Here is a 25,338-nt window from a genome sequence, read left to right on the forward strand (position 1 = left end):
CTATAGAAACTGTAAGGTTCCAACACGTGGTTTCTACACACGAACACAGACAGAGGTGTAAACATCCATCGTGTTATAATGTGTAATGAGTTTAAATGTGGAAGATTAGTTCACGTCTCTATCATGTGGTGTTGTCTTCGTCCTGTAACCAGTGATCATATCTTTGTGAGGCAAGAATAATAAACATTGCATAAGAAGCAAGTATTATAAAGTAAGCATTGCCTTGATGATAACTCTAATTTCTTTTGCACTTTGGTATGTTTCCATCCTTAAACTCCTATAATAAACTTAATTCATATAGCACATTTCTTAACTCGGTTTACACATTTCTTAATCTGAAGAAAATATGGTAAAAGAACAGCAATTAAAACCACAAAGCATGTCTTATAATAAACTGGTATTGAATGTGACTTACATCTTGAAACTGAATTGGTGGATAATCAGCTCACGTCCAAATTTTACACATCTAAAATTGTGCGTATTTTCCCGGTTAAAGGATTTTTTGGGAGGTTTCTCCTCATCGTAGTCAAGGGTTAAGGACAGAGGATGTCGCACCTTGCTCATATTAAACCTTATGAGGCAAATTGTCAGTTGTGAATATGGGCTATACTAATTAAATTTGAAACTTTTTATCTACTGATGAAATATACTGTGTAAAATTACAACATATGTATAATCAAGAGGACTTTTTTAACCGACATGTATGTGGTCACGAAAAGGTCTGTCCCTCTAACTCTGTGCCCTCTCACAAACCAGGTCCACAAAGGCCCCCCAAGCTCATCTTGCTTACGGTGCAAATCTACCATTTAACAGCTTTGAACTGTGATTTGCTGACCAGCTGCTGACTTGTGTTTTTATCCCAGTGGCCCATTGCCATTTCACTGGTGATTACACTGCTAAAGAGCCCGAGAGAGCTGGACAATGCCTGAGAGCTTTACGTGTCACCAGTGTCATCGGCTGCAAAGAATAGGACGAAATATCTGCCTATTTACAGTGTGTGTGTGTGTGTGTGTGTGTGTGTGTGGAGACTTTGACTGAGAATGCAGTGGCTTTGGTGCATGTGTGACACTTTGCAGTCTCAGGGTGTTTGACAGTTGCTACAACTAGACAGAAGACGCTGTTTGTTGGTTTGCCAACAAGGACTGTGATACACCTCACCGCTCCCACACACACACATACACACTCACACACACATACACACTCACACACACTTGATGGTGTTTGCCTGAAAGACAGCCTGAGTTTGATTGAGTTACAAACTCTGGTATGTTTGCAATGAACATCCTACCACAACTATGAGTCAAGTACAAGAAACATTAGTCATTCAGCATGTGGTGTGTCATCTGTGTGCATCTGTGTGTGCTGCAGGGACTCACCCTGTAGCATCAGAGGTCACATGTGTCACTTCAGTCACACAGTGTTGGATGATTAGAATAAAAGATCAACCATCAAACAATCACAACTCTCACAAAAGTGGTTTTGAAAGAAATAAACAGCCTAATCCCCATCTTGCTTTTCACAGCTTAAGTATTTGTCCCAGAGTTTATAAATGTGATGTTTGTTTGGCCTCTGAGTCCAAACACTCAGATGTCAGAGCCTCTCAGGAGATTTCAAAGTGCCAGCAAGACTATTTTTTTAAAAGAAGGTCCTAAATGCATCACAAGCCATTTTCAAACATGATTTTTGTCTTTCACATTTGAAAAACAATGGACAAAGGAAAACGTCCTGAACACCCAGGCGAGGGGTGCCATGTGGGTGGAGCATGCATGAGGCAGGTCATGACGTAGAAATTCAAAGCCTTCGTCAAAGGTTCTCGAGTCTCGTTGTCTTTCCAATTTGAAATCTTTACCTGCGTTTTCTACGTGTATGACAACTCTGTTTCATCCTGAGATGTTTGTATTCCTCCAGTTTTGCATGTTTGAAACATCATCAACACTCCCAGTCACTCACTTGGAATTCTTCACACATTTTCATGCTGAATTCTCACATGGGTTCAATGTCAGAATGTCAAGAGTGACTGACACACAAACAGAAAATTAAGTTAAGATTAAAAACTGTACAGCTTGGCATGATCTGAGTTACAGAGCCAGGCGAACAGATGTTTCATGACATCACGAGCACGTGAGGAACAAGTTGTTTAGGTATTTCTGGACGATTCTCATGTGAGCATGCATGTTGAGTATTTCTCTGATGTGTCTTTTAAGCTTTTCAAGCTTTTACAACCTTGTTTCAAATTTTACACGACATACTGACAAAATTTACCTCTGAAATGGGTTCAGTACATTTGCCCTGAACATTTTAATTTAAAGGAACATTTTAAACACTATGAGAATTACACTCATTTGTCAAGACTTACATGGAAAGGTTGAGACATAGTTTGCAGACAGTTACATTCTGGTGTAAAAAGCAAACAGAGCTTATGATCTATGGGTAAAAATCCTGAGAATGAACTGGTGAGGAGGCTGCCATGTCAGAAAAGTATGTTGTATAATTCATCCTCCGGCATCCTCCTGAACAAAGAGACATCTTCAGCAGCAACCTGTGAACAGGTTCAATCAGACAAGAGGAATCTGGTAAGGTCAAAGTAACACAGACTTTAGCTTCATATTGTGTGTAATTGTGTGTGTGTGTGTTGTCAGCCGTGTGTTATGGTGATGTTGTTATGAACAGAACCAAACAGTAGCCTGGCAGGGACAAAAGAGAGCGACATAGAGAGAAGGATGCAGAATAGAGGGATTAGGAGGGAATTGTCACCACAGGATGGACACTGATGTGTCATGACTTGTTTTTCATACAAAACTGAAAACACACAAACACCACTCTGTGACAAAACACACTGACCGTATTTCCCTCTTGAATCCTGACTGTTAAAATTGGAAATAATAATCAGAAAATGATAATAAAATGAAAGAAGCAATCTTTAGACAGCGCCTCTTCATTGTATAAATTGCTGGTCACCTACTCCTGGTTCTAAATTAATACAATATTTGAAATAAGCACTGGGATGGAACAGCTGCAAATGATTTACCCAAATCCTCATATCCACCCTCTTCAGTTTGAGTGGTGCAGGTCGCAGGTTAAGTGTTCAAAGTAGCTTGGAGAAGTGTTCTAACATCCCTTTCTTTCCCCTGAGGTACCACAAGTATCCATGTTTGGTCCCATTCTCTTCTCAGTAAACATCAAAAAGCCATTGGTCCGTCCAATTAACTTCTCACAAACTTTTCTCTCCACTGCCTCGTTAATGATGCACAACTCTACCTTCAGATTTAAGGACACCACTTTAATATCTCAAAATGGAGGCTGGTGTTCCAGCTATGTCAGTCTCTCAGACCCAAGTCCTGGTGATACTAGGCAGTCTTAGAACACAAGTTCCTCCTCTCTCTTTCCTTAGAAGTGTACAAGAAAGGGCCAAACACTTGATCATTGTGGAAACTATTGGATTTTCTGTCTGTATGCTGGGATTTGGCAAAATACTAACAAAAGTTAAAATTGTAAAATATTGAAGATGTGGCCATTACGAATGATGTTGTACCTTTCCATGTGAGTCTTGACAAATGAGTGTACTTCTCATAGTGTTTACATTTTTCCTCTTAGACACCATTACATGTGTGATTTTTGGCTGTCCCACACAAAAGTTGAAAATGGTGAGAGATATATGGCAAATTCTTTGGCTGTCAGATAATAAAACAAATCTATGAGTGAGAGTGTGATGAGACTCATCCACTGACAGACCATTTGGGCCTTTAAGAGACCAAGACAGACGGCGTATGCAGATAAATGACTGCATATGAAGGTAGATGACAACTCCCCAAAAGTGAAGCCAAAACAGTTTGTCCATCCCTCGATCGTGAATGTGATATCTCAGGGAAGCCGTGAGAAAAAATGTTATGGTCAAAGGTCAAGTTCACTGTGACCATTGTAGTGAGAGAAAGAGAAAGTGATGACCTTTTATATCCCAAAGGTCACTGTGAAATCATAATGTTCTGCAATAACACTTTTCTTACGAAAAATGGCTCAGGAGATTGTGACGTTATCTTCTGCAGTTTTACTGGTCGGCGGAGGCATAAAACCACAAGGAAGTAATTTTTTTCAAATGTTTTTTCCACACCTGAACACTTTTTGTAAAACATGTGTTTAGGCAGGATTATGACACTTGACTATTTGCATTTCTCACCTGGAGGACTGAATGTTTAACAGTCACGTGACTAGAATGTGAGTAACAGCCGGAGGCTTTACAGCAGCAAAGGGAGAGTGGCCAGTCCGGTCTTGTCCACCACACCCCACTCAGTCAGTGGATTATGGTCGTTATCTGTGGGGTTTAGGTGGTGGGTGGGTGGGTGGGTGGGGCCGCTGCTTCTACAGTAGGAAGCAACTCGTGGTTTGTACTGTGCTGCACTGAATTTTTCAAGTAGTACATTGACTCAAAATTATATATACCTACCTTAGAAGTTAAAACTGAACAAAAATGAAAATATAGGTCTGGAGTTTCTTTAACATTAGAAATTAATTAAAGGGTTTCTCTGACGATAAGGCTACTGGATGACTTTAATAATAGGATGTCAGACATACGTACTCATTTATAGTAAAAATCTTTTTACAGACACAGTGTTGGTATGGATGGGGGGGGGGGGCTTTATTTCTTATGGGATTAATGAATCAGCACCAACCATCAGAGTAGAACAGGTTTGGTAGAAGGCTTTGCACCAATGGATTTTAAGTTTAAAAAATCTTCAATGGTACTTTTTTTTTTCCCTTTACTTGCTGTAGCCTCTCTCCAGCATTTTCTGCTGCCCCTCCCCTGACATTTCCGTCATACAAACACTGTCAACTGCACGCTGCACCTTTTACAATAATGCAGCCATTTACAACACGCTGCAAGAAAATACACACGTGTCCTGATCGGCATCTACGAATGGCATATTCAAGGCTTTAGTCATAAAGCCACGAGGAATCCTGCCAGCCGTCTGCAGCAGTGGAAGTTCCTGTGCAGAACCTTTTAACACTTCCAGTATATTTCTGACATTTTTCATACAGATACAAGTTTAAAATGTGTGTTTGTATGACATTAAAGTTAGTTTTACACTTGATATTGAACTTACTTAACAATCTGAGAAAAATAATGCCTTAACACTGTTCCTAAATCAGTTTCACACACAAACAAACATAAAATGCCTCCATACTGCTCCAGCCCAAATGTCCTCTGATATCCTCCTCTGGAGCCGCGTTCACGTTTGCAGGCACACAAGTGTTTGTTGACTCAAACACTTCACCCACCCCTCCATCAGCATAGTGGTGAGTAAGAAATGAGTGAATTTTCATTTTTGGATGGACTATCCCTTTAAAACTCCCCCAGAGTTGTGACTTTACTCTGCTGCTCTGTCTTGATGTTCAGTAATACTCTGCTTATGGAGACTCTGTGTTGGAATCTGCAGTTTGTAGTATGTGCATTAACTGGTGTTATTCTTTCATAGCATCACCGTATTGTGTTTGTTTAACCTGGGTCAGGAACAGAGCCTGGATCATGTTGATCCATTCATACTAACAGAAAACAGTTTTTTCGGGGCCACTGCCAGTTCATAGGTACGTCATTTGAATTATGACATTGTGGTTTTTGTATAAAGCATCTGAATACAGGCTCTGAAAGTGTGGAGGATGTGAGATTGCTCTTGTCTCAAGGATACATAACGTCTAACTCGTCGACAACTGCTCCACCATTCAGAACAGGCTATACCACCTCTGCCTTAAGCCCAGTGGGCACATAAAACCTTCATGAACGACTTTGTTTGAAGTACACCGAGGCCTTATAGCGCCTGAGATAGTTGTGACTAGCCGCCCTGAGGCCAAATCAGCTCTTCAAATAATCAAACAATCGTCCAATCAGCACCTGCCAAGTCCAATGAGGAAAAAGTAGGAAATTACTGTGCATGTACAAACACGATCTCCATGATTTTATCTGAATTAAAGAGGAATTAAAGGTTTTGACACACTCACAGGTTTGCACAGCTATCCTTATCAAGACTTTGCATTGACTTCCATTCATTGTGGACAGCTTAACCTTAACCTAATCACAATTCTCATCTTACCACTAACCTTAACTAGGACCTCAGAAATAACATTTCGCCTCATTAGGACCAGGCTTTGGTCCCATGAGGTCTACTGGTCCTGATAAGGTCAGTGTTTACACTGGAAAATGTCTTATAGGGGTAACAAAACGAGCACACACACACACACACACACAAACACACAGGGGATATTTATAACCACTGATGTAATATAATATGCATGTACCGATGAATGTTTCCCTTACACAAGAAAAATTTCAATGCAGGTTTTTACTCTCTTAACGACTCCAAGAATCAAGAATCTGAAAACTTCTGTCATCACCAAACTTGTATGATAATTTGGCACAAACCAAATCATAAATCATAGGATCATAAATCATAAACCTATTTATGTTTCTCTTTTTCACAAGTATAATTTCAGTTCAGTGCTCTTTAAACTTTGGATTCCTAGTAACAACTCTCCACTGGTTTTGTTCTGGGTTGCAATCTAAGAATTTGAAAACTTCTCCCACGTCTTATCTGATCAAATAATTCTACGTAAACCGGTGAATGTTACTAAACCAGGCTGAGCTGAGTTCTTGTAACACGTCTTCCCGGGTCTGTGTGAAGAAAACTGAAGTTTGTTTTAAGAACACAAAAAGCAGTAGTAGCTGGAGGAACAGTTAATTCATGTGAAGCCATTTTTTCCTATTCGACTATGAGACAGAACTCCTCACTCTGAAATAACAGACACACACACACACACACAGTAGCAAATGGGACAAATCCGACGTGAACTCCTATGTCTATTATATAATCAACCTCAAAAACTAAAAAAAGCTTGTTGAGCCACACGTTGGATGTGCCTGCAGAGACACAACCCACCGGATCACACACCGATGACGAGCACACAACACGGACACACACACACTCTTACAACTCCTGCGTGTGTTGTGGGGAAGCTGTGGAACTTTAAGAAATTAATGTTTAACATTTAAAAGGAAAACTGGGCTCGGAGCGTGAGCGCACACGTGCAGCTCCGGTGTGGACACGTGTGTGGAGTAAGGCGACGGTGAATCGCGCTTTACGTAAATGTTACTACCGTCTTTTACGCAAGTTAGAAAGCAGCGTAACGTCGAATGTGCAGCTGATGGATGAATTAATGGGACATGGGCTGCATCGTGTTTAGTTGTAGAGTAATTACAGTGAAACATTATGTTCTGTGACAGACATTTAACGAGTTAACGTGATTTGATGCGTTCAGAGGGCGAGACCGACGTCATCGAGGGTTCCGTGAGGCGTTCACGATGATCAGAAAAAAAGGAAAAACTCAAGGAAATGCAATAACCCTCGTTTCTAGCTAACGTTAGCCTGCACATACTGTGTTTTTAATCAACAAAATTGTTTTGATCAATTTCAAATTCCTTTCGAATTTGATATGTGGAGGACAATGGAAGTTGAAGCTACACTGATACTCTACTTTAGTCAATTTATTGTACTTTAGTGGAATTCTATGCAAGAAGGGGTGGCCGTGTAGATATATAGCTGGACAAAATGAGAAAAGTATTTCCATTAAAAAATGGATAGTGAGCATTATGTCATTACCAAGGAGGTTATTGTTTTTAATCTCTTGGTTTGGTCGAGGCAGATGGCCGCCCACATTGAGTCTGGTTCTGCTTGAGGTCTCTTCCAGTTAATTAGGGGAGTTTTTTTCTCTCCACAGTCACCAAAGTGCTGCTCATTGTTGGAACTGTTGGGTTTCTCTATAAGTCTTGGCCTTCAATGTAAAGTGCCTTGAGATAATGTTTATTTAGATTTGACACTATACAAATAAGATTTAATTGAATTGTTTGTTATTTTTCAGGATTACACAAAACACACTGCAAAGAAAGATTTCCATCAAATTACCCCGGGAAGAAATCATTTTTCTCAGATAATAACCAAAGGATATTGATGAAAACTCACAGGCACGTTTAAGGGACTGATATTTATGAGTGTGTGGAAGTTGGTGCCAATCCAAAGGAAAATCTGGATCTAGTGAATTAAAATGTGGCTTCATGAGGGGACTGTTGGGCCTTGGTGGAGGTAAGGTCCTTGTTTACTTCTGCTTCAGTAGAAAACTGGATTTGTTGGATTAGTAAATTATTTTTCAACACTATATCAAACTAGATTAAACAGCTAATTTAAAAATTACATCTGGATATATTTGGTAACTGAAAGCACTTGAGTGTGTTCATCAAAGTGGCACTTTGAGCTTGAGAGGATTTATGATCAGGCAGCACTTGAACGCAGCATCTCGATCTGGCCCAAAAGCGCGCTCCCGGCTTTACGTGGCTACGCCCCCTCTACACTGTACGTGCGCGCACCCTAGTATCGCGTGGTGGGGATCATCCATGTTGCTGCTGGTGCTGGAGATAAGGTTGTAATCCTGAGGCCCTCGGACACGTTTCTCTCTTTTTCTACATGTTTCAGCGCAGCGCCGACTGCCCCGCGTCTTAGGCTGAAGCTCTGCGGCGTAGGAGCGACAGAGGAGCGGCACTCACCGCCGAGCAACTTCACGTTCCCCGAAATTGAAGGCGAATTTCGGGCCGGGGGGGAGGAGGACTGGTAATCCTGAGGGGGGAAGAAAGACGGTGGTGGGAAATGGCCACTCAGGTGGAGGCTCTCCTGCCTGGCAATCCGCTCGCCCAAGCCGAGGAGCACGGGAAAGTGGCCCGAGGTGAGCCCGAGGAAGAGGAGGGCGGACGGGGCGACGGGGCCAAGCGGCAGACGGGTGTCGACGACCAGGGGAGCAGCTCCGGCGGCGGCGGCGGCGGCGGCCCCGGCCAGGGAGGGTCCCCCGGCGCGGAGGAGCAGACCTCCAAACAGGCGACGGAGGAGGACAAGGGGGGCTGTGACAGCGAGGACAAGCAGACCGAGGAGGGGGTAACAGGCAGCAGGAAGGAGTTTACTGAAGCTCCCCCGCCCAAGGTGAACCCGTGGACTAGGAAAATGAACGCGGTGACCGTGGTCAGCGTGAATGGACAAGCACACCACGGTGCGTACCCTCCCCTACATGTTGATTTCTTGGCTGTCAGTGTTGTGTCGGTGTCTGTGCGTCCAGGTGTGGTCATCCGGGCGGCTGTCACGGTGGGGAAGGGGATCACATAGTATTTAATGTAGGGAAATTAGAGGTAAGGGGGTGCGTAAACAATCCCTGTCTGTGCTCCCTGCAAGCTGGTTCTATTTGGAGTGCATGCACCCCCCACTCTTCCTCCACCTCCTTTTGGCGAAGGCTATTCCTGAAGTTCAGGGTGGCGGTGTGGACCCACGGGTGGCTGGTTGCACAGGGGATCACACCCTTTTTAAAAAGCACTTTAAAATCCTCCACATAGCTCACATGACTCGTTATATCTTAAAGTTAAACCCCTCTGGGTTGTTTGAGACCCTTTGTTGCAAGTGAGGAAATGTCCTGCACCACTATGGACGTGCTGTAGTGCAATGGTTAAGTAGCTGCACTACATCCCACCAGAGAAGCTGAATGCATTCAGAAGCAGAAAGCCTTTTTACTGAATTACAGGGTGGCTGGTGTCACAAGGGATCACACCCTTAAAAACACTTACAATGCTCCACAGAGCTTTTTATAAAATCTAAATGACCCGTTTGTTGGCTCTATGCTGTAAACTGGGGGTTAAATAACAAGATAACTGATATTAACTGATATTAACTGCCACTTCTGCTCTGTTTGAGACTCTCAGGAGGAAGTAAGGAATTGTCCTGCACAAATATGGACATGTGCTGTGTGAAGATGCTGCACTCGTGTCATCACACCCGATGATGGTTTTCATTGTGGTCACTGGTTGCATTCCTCTGCTTCTTGAAATGTCTCCCTGCCGTGCATCCCTCCTGCAGTGTCTTTAAACTTTGCAAAGTGGGAGACAACGGGACATCTGGCTTGAAAACCGTCCCCATGTTTAGCTTGTCTCCTGCCACCCCCACCCCCCTCCTCAGCCACCCAGCCAGTCAGACCTGACCTCGCGCACACTCCCTGTGTTACCCAATGTTTAAACTGGTCTTTACTGTTGCTAACACGTTTGTTTTCAGGGCAGGTTTCGAAACACGCTAATGAGACAACCACCTTAATGCATCAATTAGCTGTAAACACACGATCTTGGTTAGTTTTGTGTGTGTGTGTGTAGCGGCTAAGCCAGCTAACAATAGCGCACGCACACACTTCTCTGGCCTAGTGTGTCGTCCAGCCCTTCGCACACATACACACACACACACAGAGAGAGAGATGTTAGCTTAGCTTCCACGCTGCTACATCCCACCTCCACCCACCCTGTTTAAAACGCACACCGCCCCCTGTACGTCTTCCCAGCATCGATTCCAGACACCGCAACGCCACCGATCATTAAAACATCACATTGTTAAATCTCTTTTAACGAAAACGAGCTGGTTTGTTGTGGGGCGTCACGTGTTCACTCCACGTGTTCCCCTGGTGAAAGGCATGGCCGCTGTTAGCTTGTTAGCATCGTGTGCGCCGCATCCGCGTTAACACATAGAGCGGATCGTCGCTGGGGGTTGTTGTTTGTGGGCCAGTCCGATTGTTTCGTGGGTAATAGCACGGTTGTCACGTCGTGTGGACGTCGGCAGAACAAACCGGGCCCCTGCCTCCCTTGTCCAACCCATGCTAGCTAACGTTAGCATGGGGAGCTAGCAGGCAGCGTCATCATGGCTTCTGCATGATCTCACTGATCCCAGCGGAAACGTTGTAGATGGTTATGATTTGTAATTAAAATGCACATCGAGGGAGGTGTTTTAAATCAGGGGCTCATTGATCGATTATTAGGAATGATTATTGGTGATGCACGTGGAGCCGCTCTCCTCCTGCTGCTCTGTCGGTGCATGGTGGTTTCACGTCTCCTGAGCCATGTGTTTTTTTTTTTCATGTCCCGGACATTGTCAGGCTCTGCAGCTTGTCAGCGGTTTGTGCTGCCTTTTTGTTTGCAGGCTGGTTTGTTGACTGTGCTGTGTGGACTTCAGGGAACAGCCTGTACCCTGAATCCGGACCAGTCCAAAAGCTGTCACATCAGCAAAGCAAGCCTGGCTGGGAGCCAGAGGTTGAGATAACCAAGGCTCCAGTGTTTCAATTCAAAGACCAAAAATGGTTCAAATGCAACTTATAGGCTGATTGTTGATCATGTGTTTAGAGCAGCGGCTACATTTACCCCCTCGTGATCATGATCAATCAAAGGCGTGTGGTACTCATCTGAGATTGTTTGACAGCTGTACTAGGAAAAAATATCACAATTGCAAGTTTAAAATGAAACAACCTTGAACCTCAAAGTTTTTTTGGTTTTGTACATGGTGGATCATTACCCCCTTATATGGAACCACTGGTTAAGAGCCAACAGCCTCTCTATTGTTCATGGTTCAGCCAATGATTTTGGAGAAATGTGAACATTACATCTGAAATTGATCCTTTTTCATGTCGGTTTACCTTTTATAGTTACTTGAGTCATTCAACATAATGTCACATGTCTGAAAAACCCCCATCGCCATTTTCTAAATCCCAAGTAGCTTGGTTCAAGGAACAGTCTTTATTTAGTAATCACAAATGAAAAAGAACAAAAACATAACCTCCTGAAGCTGAAATTAAAGACACATTTTTCTTCTTGATAATTACCATAAACCATTATTTAATTATCAACACAATTGATGATTAATTCTATATTGATTACATAAGCTAATATTGACTAATTGATACAGCTCAGAAAAACTGCTTGATACTGTAGTGTGAGTGTAGACTGAGGTGTAGCGACACTCAAATGTTATCAGGGTTTTAAAGTTATTTCCTAAAGAGATCAGAGCATTTTCTGGAAAACTCAGTCTAGCGACATTTATTTTTAGATGGAAAGATTCAAGCTCTCCAGCAAAAATTTAAAAAGTTTTCTTTTTGTCAGGTAGGCTGCTCTCTAATCAGTATTGTGTACCCAGCTTGTCCTTGAACAAGATCCCGGACTCCTGCCCTGGATTAAAAAAAACAGCAGTTGAAAGAAGGAAAAAGTATTTCCACAGTCCAGGCAGCTTGTTTTAGGATCACAGTGGGATAGTATCGCAATATGGGACCTCAATTTCTGCAAAGAGTAGGAAGTAATCAGTTTGTCTGGCCCTTATTGTTCTTTAAGTAATTACCAATCTGTAAACATGGTGATAAATCCCAATTTCCTTCGGGCCAGTGAAGTATTTATCAGAGACCGAGTTTTCTTCTAATGTCTCTTTTTGTTTTTTAAAACCAAAAATCCACATCCCAAAGATTTTCTACAATAACTGGATGAAGAAAAGCAGCAGATCTTGGCATGTGAAAAGCTGGAACCAGAGAATGTTCTCTATTTCATCTGTAACTTAGTTTTTAGAACTGTGTTTAATGGAATATCAAAACAGTAGATGATGATTTTTCTGTCATCAGCGTCAATCAGCTCAACAATTGTTTCTTTCATTTCAGATCTAAAGTGGATTCACAATAGGCAGCACATTTTAATAACTGTCTGGGTTTATTGTTAGTGATTGGGCAGATAATCGAAAGGACACAGTAACTAGCATGTCAATAGTTAGCAATCATTTCGAGTATCGTTACAGCCCTAGTGACTAGTGTCCAGAGTTTGTGTATTTGTTTTTCATGCTGTTACTAAAAAACAGCTCTGACACGCCAGCATCCTACGACAGTTTTCCTCTGGCTCGTCTGTAAAACGTCTTGGTCACATACTTAAAGGTGCCCTGTGGAGTTTTCATATGAACAAACAGAAGTTCTGTTTACATTCGGCGTTTCTCACCCAGCCACTTATTATGCACGAATCCTCAAGGCTTAACAAACATGCTAAATGGATTTGCTTCCTCGTTTGTTTGATTTTCTTATGCAGCGTTTACATCCATGCCTGCTTGGTAGCAGTATGCCTCTTTGCTGTTGTGGTTGGAGAATAGTTAAGTTACTGTTATGGACATTTGGAATGTGCATTGTTGCCTGCATCCTCCTGTGCATGCATGGTCTGCTTTCTAAAAACATTACTCCACAGTGATGAGAGACCCCACAGGGCAACTTTAATGTGCGTTTCCACCAGATTTTGTGGGAAAGGGTGCTTTAGCTTCTGGTCTTGAGTTGACTCTGCCTTTTGTTACTTCATGCAAAGGGCAGTCTGATTGAACTTTGACTGGGAAAATGGGGTGAGAGAGGGGGTCAACTGTACCCACTGGTTACAGAGGTCATTGATGGTTTAGTGTTTTGATAAGAGAACGTGTGACTTCTCACTTTCGGTCTTTCTTCATGTACATGTTTGGCATTGACAGCATCGCTACTGGCTCAGTTTTCCAGCCATAATATTGTAACCATCATTCAGAAGGGTTTATGGGATGTGTAGTTTCCTCACTCTTAAAATAATTATCTTAATCGGTCTTTTGCCTTTTTTTATCTGTAATTTTGTTTTGCTCCGAATCAAATGTTTTATGGTCACAATTCATTGCGTAGCTGGTTCCAGGCTGAAAACTTTTTCAATCAAGATTTTTAAAATGTCAATAAAGAAAATGAATGGTAAATTTACTTTTCGAACCCGAAGTTGTTCTGAAAATGGGCGACCACTGTTAGGCTAGGAGACTCATTTTTCGGTCCCCGGATCTACAGTACGGTGTTGTGTATGTCTTCCTGAATATTGAAGTTGTCGCAGAAATGACACCAAAAGCTAAGTGGAGCAGTCAAACAACTACGGACAGAGAGGCAAATACAAATGATGCAGTCACAGCCTTAAGTTCGTACGACTTTCTCGGTCATGTGTCTTAATTGGGGCTCAGTTAAACTTCTCAGTGGGTTTTAAATGTGTATGATACTGAATTTGAATGGTGGGCTCAGTGTTTCTGAGAACAGCTTGAAGTCCTGATTCATAAATGTGTTTTGGCCCCCGAGGAAGTAAATGGTGGATAAGTGATGAATGTGAGCAGTTGTGTGGCCGGGCCTTCCTCTGAGGGGTCACCATTAAACAAGAGCAACACTGTGTTTACATAAGCAGACCTTCTCTACTTAAAGTTTTGTCCCAACTTCTTTAACATTTAACAGAAGTTAAGGTGCTAATGAGACCCCACTAGGTAAAACATGACATAAGTCATCAGACTGTCCTGTAAACAAAATGAACTCTAACAATGCTTTACTGCTGGCAAAATGCAGCCATTTTGGCTCAGCGGGTTAGTTTCCTGTCTGCCTGTGGCACCAGTTGTGGCAAACTGACTGTAAAGAAATGTTCCAACTGTAAAGTGCCAGTGCTGGTGTGTTTCTGCAAGTGCTGGTGAGAAGAAACATGGACCAACAGGTCCAGTTTAAAAGCTTGGCAGAGATCTAAGATGCTGTGATGTTCACAGTAGAAACGGCCAAATAGTTTTAGGCTGAAATATGGTGAAATTAGGACATGGATCAACTTTACCCCTTTGGTTTTCCATCAGCAGTCTTGCATAAACACACAGTCGCCTTTTTTCCTTGAATATGCTGGGAGCATTTTTTTTGGTTCCTTATATTAAAAATATGATGAGTTAGGGCTGCTCGATTATGGAAAAAAATCATAATCACGATTATTTTGGACAATATTGAAATCACAATCATTCAAACGATTACTTTTGAGTTTGAAAACATGATGTATTTATTCAGTATTTCTCTCCAAAAAAACACTTTATAACTGAGAACTTTCCCCGATTTTCCTCATTATTAAATGTCCCCATCTGCCCCCCCACTACAAGCAGACAGACAGAGAGAGAAAGAGAGGGGTGGGGGATGGCTATGAGGACCATCATCATTTACCCCCGAACCCCTACATTGAACGGGTTACATACAACAACAAGCGGAGAATCGCGGGCTGACCGGCGCGGACAAATGCGGGTCCGGTGTGAACAGCCAGGCGGCTGCGTGCTTGAGAGCGGCGCTTCAGCGCCCGGTGTAAACCCGGCGTTATCTGGTTCACTGAGCTGAGTATCATCACTAATCTAACTCTCATGGCATTTTTCACATAAGAATAATTGCGTCTCTTTCAGAAAATCTCTAGGCCTACTGTACAACGAAAAAATGCCAAATAAATCGTTTCAACTCGATTATATTAGTTTGGAGATCGTTTGACCCAAAAATCGAAATCACGATCAAAACTCGATTAATTGCACAGCCCTGTGATGAGTTTGGTGATTAAAAATGTACATGCCAAAAACTTAGCTGAACAACTAGAATTGTCAGTATCATCACAAGTGAAGTGTAATCACACCTTTGAACATTTAGTTCTCTCCACCATTGTCATCAAGTATGTGTGTTTGTGCATGTGTGAGCTCCATGGTGCGGCAGTATGTGAGATACATATATCGGCCTCTGGCCTTTGCACACAGTCTCTGTGAGAAAGATATCTTTTTCCTACAGGATACATTATTTAAATGTATTTCTGCTTTACTGTAAGAGTAGAACTGATAATATCTGGCTTTATTGACACTATGTTCTGAAGGCTGTCAAACACTGGGTTTGGTCTCCAAGGGACCCCAACCTCAGCTTGACAGGTGTCAGGATGTCTCAGTCCTTGGATGTGTATGTTCATCTTCACTTTCAATTGTGAACAATGCAGACTATTCAAGGAATAAGGATTGACCAGCAGGTTTGCCAGATGGATAATTGCAGGTTTGGGTCCATGCATTAGCATTTCCTTACCATTTGTCTTACGGCGCGACGGCTCTAAATACAGTTGTGAATTCTAAGTACTCTAAGGTGTGTGTGTGTGTGTGTGTGTGTGTGTGTGTGTGTGTGTGTGTGTGTGTGTGTGTGTGTGTGTGTGTGTGTGTGTGTGTGTGTGTGTGTGTGTGTGTGTGTGTGTGTGTGCGTGTGCGTGCGTGCGTGCGTGCGCGCTCAAGCAGCTTGGGAGTCTTGCTGCAGTCTTTTCTTTATTAGCGCTTCACAGAACCAGTGGGTCGCTGTTTCAAAATTAGCATCGACACCTTCCTTGTCTCCTGCATTTGTCCCTGTCCTGTGAATCTCTTCCTCTTTGTTGTGCAGGAACAAAACCCCACCCTCTGTCACCAGATCCCCTCAATGCTGTTTGTAGAATTTTATGAGGCGTCAGGCCTCGACAAAGGTCATGAAGCTGGAGGGGAGTGCTGATGTGTGAAGGGGTAGAGTGGCTCTACTGTTGCAGGACACTCGTCACTGCTGCTGTAGCTCGGCGTGTGTTAACTGTGTTGAGGTGGGCCCAGTCTGAGAGGATGTCTTTAGCTGTTTTCAAACATGACCTGCGGGTATAATCAGAAGAATTGGCTACGTAGTTTACCCGCAGTTTGCGTTTTACACATGCACACCGCATCAGGAGGTGGCACAGGCGCATTCACAACAGCAACAAATCCTCTGCATTATTCAGGTGAGAGGTGGAGCAGTCGGGTGCAGCAGACAGAGACAGGAAGTGATGTATTAACTCCGCTGTGGAGATCACGTGAATTTCTTGTCGCCACACCACCATTAACTCTCTAGACATCATCGTCTGGGTCTGCGACGTGTATGACACCGCATTTCTCAGCAGGATATATTTGTATTTTTTTTTTTTCTTTTCATTTTTGCATCTGTCACTTGTTAGAAGCGTCATAAACCCCCCACTAGCTCGCGTTGAATCCAACTTCAACTGGATTACTACAGACTTTATACTAGGAGCCCAGGCAGAGAAAGTCCGCAGAACTTGCGGAGAGTCTCACTCGGGCATTTGTGTTCACAAGCTGCGGTGTTCAGTGCATGTCTGAAAGTAACTTTTATGTTCCATGAGTATATAACGTTAATATCAAATGGCCATGATTTTCTTTTTTTCAATTTTCCGTACTCCTGAGCTGTACAACTTCAAATATTTGTTTTGTAGAATTGTATCATATCTTTGTGAATTGAATATTTGAAGGTTTTTGACTGTTGGTCAGAAAAAACTAAACCTGAAGCTATTCACTCTCAGGTCAGAACCTCAGAGCAGATTATCCTGGAGAGGAAATTCTACGCTAAGAGGCAGACTAATGTCTATTCTACACAATCTACTCCAACACACACACACACACACACACACACACACACACACACACACACACACACACACACACACACACACCTACTCTCAGCTGTTTCGAATTAGCCCTCTACTTAAGTTGTCTGTCCGAGTTGCTTTATCTGTGTCAGTGTTGTGTCTGGACTTGGCGATAGAGGCACATCTCTCAGACTCCGCAGCACGGCCGTTCGCTCAGGGTGTGGATTGTTTGCATCAAGGATGTGTCCCCTCACTGGTGTTTAAAAAATGTGACTATAGCCAAAACGCTCAATTCACATGACAGGTCATATTAAATATGTCACATTCAATTTGCATAATGTCCCGTTTCTGCAAGTAACTCTGACTAGTTGGTTATCTCCTCCTTTTTTATATGGGAGGAAGATTTAGTTGAGTGAGTTTAAGTTTCAAGGTAAGACACAAGTCATTGCAATTTCAAACCTGCTGTTCCGGTAAGAAGATGTTTTTAATGAGTGGGAACAACAAAAAGCTGCAGTGTGAACCGCAGACATTTTTCTATGGTTATGAATTAGTTTGCTTCTCTCACACTTTGCTGTGCCAAACCTTTTGGCTCTGCTAGAGCCTCACAGCCACGGATAAAGCAGCCAGTACTGTATGCTTCGTCAGTTTGTCCAGTTGCTTCAGAAACCCTCTTCACGACACTTTAGTTGTTGGACTGGTTGTCCAGTAGTTGTTCAAGTTTGCCACAGTGAGAAAGTAATCTGGGTTTGACCTTTTCTCTTTAGCTCTTTTTTCATTAACTTTTCTTGTGTACAACTGAATGCACCACTGTAAATGTCTTGCAGGAGAAACTGTCTCCTAATGTACACCCCTATCTCTGAATGTAATGATTAATGCGTCTGCTCCCCTCTCTATGTGATACTGGCTTTTCACCCAGCCTTCGGGTGTGGACATTTGGAACATGTTTGACCTCTGATGAGGTCAGAAAACACCCTTGTGCTTTTTGAGAATAACCTCTCTGTGTTGACTTCCACTATTATAGTACCGCTAGGGCTGGAGAATAAATAAATAATAAAGTGACATTTATCGGGATAATTATTTTATCATATCAACAGATTTTTTTTTGGACTTGATATAATTTTTGATCATATGGCCCAGTCCTAAGTTCTGCTTGGTAGCCATGTTGACCCTGACCCACCTGTGACCCCCGTCAAACCAAGCTTCGACTTTCTCTAAACTGTCCGGTTTATCATGTGAATGTCTGTGCTGGTGTATGTGCGTGTATATGTGTATATCTTTAAATTAATATCTGTGGTTCTGCTTTTATTACGTAGCAGCTACAGGAAATGCAGTGTAGTTTTCATGTTTGGATGAAGAGCTGTAGTCAAGTGGTTTGTGATGCATGTCATCAAGGTCAACAGTGTTGTTTACCTCACCTGTGAATTCAGCACTATGCCAGCAATACCTCAGCCGGCGGCAAATATGTCCAACCTACTGAGCAACATCAGAACAGACATGAAATGTGGCACAAGTTAATATCCCAGGGAAATGATTTTTGAAGGTGCTTATTTAAATTTAAAGTTAAAATCATGAGTCATTGACATCACACAGTTGTCATTATTTTTTAGTTTGGAGGAATTTGGAGTTAAACAGTTTGCGTTCAGCATGAATGCCTGTGATGTTAAGAGAGATTTGATATTTGGTTTAGTCACATGTTGCATGACCTTAGTTTTGCATTCTTGTCATGTGTGTGTTGTATATGTTGCTCAGCAGACGTGGGGAGAAAACCTCCCAGCCCACTGCTGTCTGATCTTTTGACTCTGCAAGAAGTGATGTCACCAGGCTGAGCATGTGACGCCGGGGAGAATATTTGACGTGTGTATGTGTGGAGCAGGGAGGCAGGCGGTCTGTGGCGTTCACCCTGACTGTCGTTTCCTCCATATTTGGATCTTAAAGGCTTCCCTCCTCTGTCGTCACCCTGCTCCGCTCTGCTGTGGATGTGAGACTGTCAGGAAGCAAGCAGCTTGTGAATAAAACTGCAGAGCAACCCTTCACATCAGAAGTTATTTGAGATTTTGATTGGGATAATGTCAAACCATTTATACGGCGATTTCAACATGATTATCGCACCTCCTCATTTAGACATATTTCCCCCTCTCAGCTCTCTTCAGTGCCTTTTTAAGGAACTTTGTGTGTCTCATGTTGAGCATTTAAAGAAGTCCTGGCAATGTTTATCATTCCTTTTATCGAAAGAGAAATTAAAAAAATGTTTTGAAATTTAAATGTTTTCATAATAAGGGGTTGTTTTAATTGGACCCTGACTTCTGTGGATTTTGTTAATCATCATGTGAGGAAGTTGTCAGACTGCTGCTTTTTCCACTACAGTCACTGGGAAATCCCAGAATCCAACACTTGCCTAAATAAGTAAATCTTTCGAGTACGGTCTGACTTACAATACATGTGGGAGTATGAAGAAAACCCACTCGACAAAGCCAAAAAAAAGTCCCAGCATCTGGTGGAGGACTGGGCCGGTTTCCCAACACCACCACTGTGTTTATCTAAGCCTGCAGAGCCGACGTGGCACAAGGTTTATTTAAAGGTTTCAACAGTGATAAACCCCTTTGGGGTTTGGAGCAGGTATCTGCCCTGCTGTGGGCTGTAACACCCATGGGAAATTGAATGTGGACTCCACCTGAGCTGTGAGCTCTGTTGTGAGTTGTGGGAAGATGAGATGGGACTTTGTGTGTTGGGGGGTGGAGATATCCGAGATAGTATTTATTGGAAAGAAAGGCAATATCTGACAGAGCATTTAACTAAATTAGGTTTATGCAAGTCTAGAAAATATCCATCAGTATCCCTTTTAGATGTTGTTTCATTTTGATATAAATGTTTAAAAAAAATGGATAGATGTGTAAAATAATCTTATATGGAGCCATGTGTGGCTGCAGTAGGGTTCTGTCTCAGGAAGCTAGGTTGACCACCAATTGTTGCCTCTTGAATACTGCTACTTACTAAACATAACTAGCTGCTGAAAAACTTAAGAATGGTGTTTTACTTTTGAGTTGAAATGTAGATCTTTCTTGGTTCTTGGGGAAACTATTTTGTAAGTGAGAAGGATTAATGTTTTCTCTGTCTTCTTTGAGCCTCCACAGCGGAGTGAATTGAACTAAGTGTATTATGAGAAAGAGGAAGAGGTAATGTTAATGGGAACTGGAAGGGGTTGGTGGCAGCTAATGTTAATGGTTGCCTCTGGCTATGACTACTGACCCAGAATGCTGTGAAGAAAGACGATGGGATTAAACACGGGAGCAGGAGAGAGAGAGACTGTTTGAGAGAGTGAATACTGGAGGAAGTCACAGGGAGGAGAGGGTGTCGATGGACGTAAGCGAGAGGAGTCTCCACAAGACGGGTCAGCAAGACAAGCAAGGCAAGCAGTCCCTGACCAGTCACAGCCAAAAATAGATACAGAAGTAGAAGTGATATTTCTCATTAGGTCTCAGAACTATTGCAAAGGGAAGTGAACAAAGTTCAGACAAGAAAAGTTGGTGGAGGGTATATCCTTGATATGCTGGTGGTCTCTATCCTCGCTTCTAACCTGGTTAGGCCTGAGTCTCAGGTAACTTTCAAAGAAAAATTTCAACGAAACTAATATTTCTTGCAAGCTAACTTTGTGGGTGTGCTACCCTGACTGTGTTATCTGAAACATATGCTTCGATGGTCTCTTTTTCCCCCTCATGTTTGCCACTAGATAAATAACCCACTAACATCTGGCTTCGCTGCAATGGGAATGGATCCAATCAGCACTCATTCCCGGGTCAAATGACTCTGCAGTAGACATGGATTTTTGTATTGCTCTGGATCTGATTGGCAGTGATGGAAACGTGACACGTGGTTGAACAAACTAATTTTGCAAGACATCGAGGTGAGAGAGAACCTTAGTTTTCGGTATGCTCATGATGTCGACCATGATGCTTTTGGAGAAAACCCCCAGAGGCAAACTCCTAACAATGAGAGGAAACAAGCCTATTTTTTAGCAAGTTAACCTGTGTTTATATAAACCTGTGTATACCTACTAATGTTGGTGTGAATGAGGTGAGAATCTTAAATACTTGGTAAACGCAGCTTGTGCGTGAACAGCACTAATTGCACAACGATCTTCGGCAACCTTTGGATAAACAATATAGCCGTAGCCAACTTCTCAATAGTCTTAATTTTGTCCCTTACCCTGTACCATACAAAACGCATCTCTCCAATCTGTAATTGCCTGTTAACTTTCATCTTATAATTTACTCGCCATGTGTGGCTGCAGTAGGGTTCTGTCTCAGGAAGCTAGGTTGACCACCAATTGTTGCCTCTTGAATACTGCTACTTACTAAACATAACTAGCTGCTGAAAAACTTAAGAATGGTGTTTTACTTTTGAGTTGAAATGTAGATCTTTCTTGGTTCTTGGGGAAACTATTTTGTAAGTGAGAAGGATTAATGTTTTCTCTGTCTTCTTTGATTCTGACTCATTTTGTTCTTATTCTCTCCTTCGACTCTGGGGAAAGTAGGGGAACATGGTTTGATGAAACAAAATCTATCTGTTAATGCAAATTATCAGTACTTCTCTAGCCCCCTTCTCTTTCTTTACTCATTCCTTCTCCTCTGTGTTCTGTTATGTGTCCATGTAACACACATGCACACACACTCACACATGACCTGTCCTTGAGTTTTGAAGAATATAACGCTCTTATCGTCGCTCTTGCAGAATTGAGCACATAACGCCCAGATAACACTCAGCTGCCTTCACTCGTACCTGTTAAGTTACACAGTTCTCGACCTGCTGTCACACTCCAACCTCTGTTTTGAGCAAAAATAGCTGAAGCTGTAAATCCCATAAATGACAGATCTTTAGTTCAACTTTGACGACAAAAAGTTGATTCGGAGTATTCTCGTCTTGTGTTGCACCTTAAGGGTTGTGAAAATGTGTTAAATGTATTTAGTTGGAGATCAGCTACGCAACCTGCGACAGCCACAGTTTGAAAATTTAGATTTGACCAGTCACCCACCCATGCATTTTGTGGTTGGGTTGGCAGGAAATACTCTGTCCTAGAAAACAAATATTGATGTTGATTCCTGTGGTTAAAATGCATGCCGAGTTCCTGCCCATCTTTTTAATTACACAACTGTATTTATTAGCATAGTAGCAAATTATACTAGGACCTTTACAGTTTTTCTAAAAAAACATGGCATTTCAAAAATCTGTGCCAAAGTACTAAATAATAAAACTGCTATACCCTAACGCATTATTAAAATAAAATCATTGCTTGTACTGCTTCAGGAAAAACACATTTACAGCCCCAAACATGTTTAAAAATGCGTGTCTTGATTGAATGTGGTGCTGCCTGTGACTGGCTGGGGGACAGTAGCCTATAGTTTGGCAGACGTCCCGGGCCTGGGAGGCGCTCGTCTGACCTTAAACTATCATCTGATATGCAGCGAACACTGAGCAGCCCTGTGAGCGACCGTGAGCGATGCCCTACATGCTCGGATTGGAGGGATCATAGCGCATTGCTCAGCTGATCATGAGCTCGAAAAACATTGTTTGTCATTGAACAACCGTTGATTGTCCACTGGCTGCAGCCTGATGCACCACAAAATGAAATTATCAGTCACATACAGTTTAAGGAGGCACACACTTGTCAGGCCCAATGATTGGCTCATGGCTGCTGGTGATATGTGTTAGATTCCCACATTCCTGTTTCAAAAGATCTGTCAAGAATTCTAATGATTAACCCACCAAACATCATAACTGTCACACAATTGGGATACCACTGCGGTGTGGTGCAGACCAGTCACATCCTAATTTGGATCAATTCCACACATTTACCTTGAAATTTTGGGATCTGAGTTTCATGTTTATCTCAATCATAAAAAAAGGTATGTATCTTTCCGTCAGGACCAAAGTAGTGAATCAAATCCCTAAAAGAAAGTGTCACTGTTAAGTTCACACGAGTAGAGCAGTAAGACTAACTGTTTCTGGCCAGTGAATCCCTGTTAAGCCCTGGTATTAAGAGATGATACAATCACAAATGGACATCTATGTTCAGGTGTCAATGCATCCAAGATGTACTGAGGATACACCTTGAGAGATGCGATCACTCAGAGCACATCCATTAGAAGTCTGGGCCGAACATGTTAAAACATAGACACAGTTTCTAGAGAGAGAGTTGTAGTATTTAATTACTTTGCGGCAAATATCTGAAGGTTGCACCACAGCTTGGCTACCTGGGATATGTTCTTGCCTGTTAAACATGCTCTGTCATGCGCTGTAGGTAGCAGCATTAATTTTTAAACCTTCAGTAGACTATTAACACCTTGTGCTCAAACTAAGCAGATAACGGGGGATAGATACTCGAGGAATTCATGTTGATTCCATGACTTGATTTAGCACAAAGCTGTTGCATCGGTCGACGTTTCTACAGGAGAAACTTGTGCTGAGATCAGGATTTTTTTGTCGTCGCACGAAATGTGTGTTTACATGGCCCAAATACTGCTGTACATTCACACAATGAGGGCAATAAAATGCTGTACAAATGTTTAAGGCGCTTTTATCTGAGAAGTTGTTGGTTAATAAGGCCACACAAGAAAGTGCCACAACAGTGCAGCCAAGCAAATTATTTGGTTCTACAAACTAGGTGGCTACTTGTAAGGCTATTTGTTTAGCTGCAGTTATAAGCTAGCCAGTCAGATATGAAAACTGTTGAGTATTTAGACACCAAGGAGGTAGAACAGGGTTAGCATTTATCTAGAGTTGTGTCTCTGGCCACCTGATGGATGCAAGTCTAAGCTGCTGATTCAGGTGATAATTGTTTCCATGTTCATGAGCGACCACTTTCATATTCATTCATCTTGCTTTGTATTCATTAGTTATTAGTCAGCCCGTCACCACGTAAATAAACATGAGTTGTGCAGCAAAGCTTATAATCAGCATTCCACCGGCTTTTCGTCCTTCCTCATCACTGCAGTAGATGCTAAGAGGGCTTGATATTGTTGTCCCAAGTTTGGGTGCAGGTTACAAGTGTAGATGTCCTTGAGCTCCAAGTCAGGCTCACCCCCCCCGCTCCTCCAAATATGGTTTGGAGTGGTGCTGGCCACGATGGCCGTACGCAAACCAATGGGTGACATCACTAATTGCAGCGATTCCATTAGAATTAATTCATTGGGCTGTGACCATGCATTTTGGATTGAAAATTTGACAAATACTCAGACTTATCAGTTCTCAGTAATCTACTACATTGTTACATGAGTTATCAGTTCTCAACAGTCCAACAACAAGTTATATGAAGGTCATTCTCATTTTGTGTGTAGCTTGGAATTAAATTTAATAGTGGTGAGATACTTTGTGCCGTTATTGATCTTTGGGATTGTTTGGGTCAACTGCACCACGATGTGCTGAGTAATGGTCAATAGCTTTATGTTCACTTCACCAGGTTTCAGGAGTGACTGAAACAATGTGTCCTACAAATGCAGCTTATCTTAATCTAGGTGGTGAAATAGTTGCACGAGAAGTGGTATTTGGATTCTATCAGCCACTAGAAGAAATTCCTTGTTTTGTTTGAGTGTTACTGCTCATACACACCCAGAAAGACGTTAATGCTGGAGACTTGATCCACAGTTTAAAAATGTAGCCTTGAATACGATCCTCGACCGAGAAAATCTTTTTGGTGAACGTAAAGCTTTGATACTTCCTCTCGTTCCCATCTGTCATTAGTAATTTTTGGCTGAATGGCAGGTTGATGTGATGCCAGCAGCTCTGATTAAGATCAGCAGCATTGAAGCAACATTATGCCGGCCTGAGTGTGAGATGCTGGGTTAGCGACGGGAGAGTGCAGCAGGGTTTAAGAAGCTTTTATTTAAAATGTAGGCAGGTTAAGAAGTTAAGCTGCGGACGTCACAAAGCAAACATTTTATTGTTGAATTAGTTCACATGGTCTTTTTATCCCCCTGAAAATATAATGCGGGGGTTACAATGATCAGGACGTCTGTCATTTCCACTCTAATCATTTTGTTTCCGGAGCAGAACTCATTGGAATTCTTTCATGGAACTTTTTATGCGGTATTGAAGTGTTGCCTTTTGATATTTTTAGTTTCATGTGATTAAGCATTCTAACGTCTGGTAACTGCAATAGCACCAAATGATCTGCTCTTTTAATTTTATGGCTGTCGAGGGATGCATTGTCTCCTAATGACTCTTTTGTATTGAACCAAAAACATCGGCCTCTGAACAAGATAATG

The 25,338-nt window shown here is 42.2% G+C and overlaps 1 protein-coding gene across 4 annotated transcripts in view; it reads left to right on the top strand.

Annotated features, from left to right (window-relative positions):
- The first annotated feature begins 8,384 nt into the window (after positions 1-8,384).
- Positions 8,385-25,338, top strand: part of larp1 (La ribonucleoprotein 1, translational regulator) — a 47,906-nt gene continuing 30,952 nt past the window's right edge. For 2 of the 4 annotated variants that reach the window (XM_035178501.2, XM_047343622.1), the window contains exon 1: positions 8,386-9,078. In XM_035178501.2, the coding sequence (XP_035034392.2) occupies positions 8,685-9,078 (394 nt within the window). In that variant the 5' untranslated portion in view covers positions 8,386-8,684. Of the gene's footprint in view, positions 9,079-17,153; positions 20,676-25,338 lie in introns of those variants that run through there. The other 2 variants (XM_035178504.2, XM_035178505.2) reach the window with 2 other exon arrangements.

Source organism: Hippoglossus stenolepis, chromosome 15 (genome assembly GCF_022539355.2).
Source record: "Hippoglossus stenolepis isolate QCI-W04-F060 chromosome 15, HSTE1.2, whole genome shotgun sequence".
Classification (NCBI taxonomy): domain Eukaryota; kingdom Metazoa; phylum Chordata; class Actinopteri; order Pleuronectiformes; family Pleuronectidae; genus Hippoglossus; species Hippoglossus stenolepis.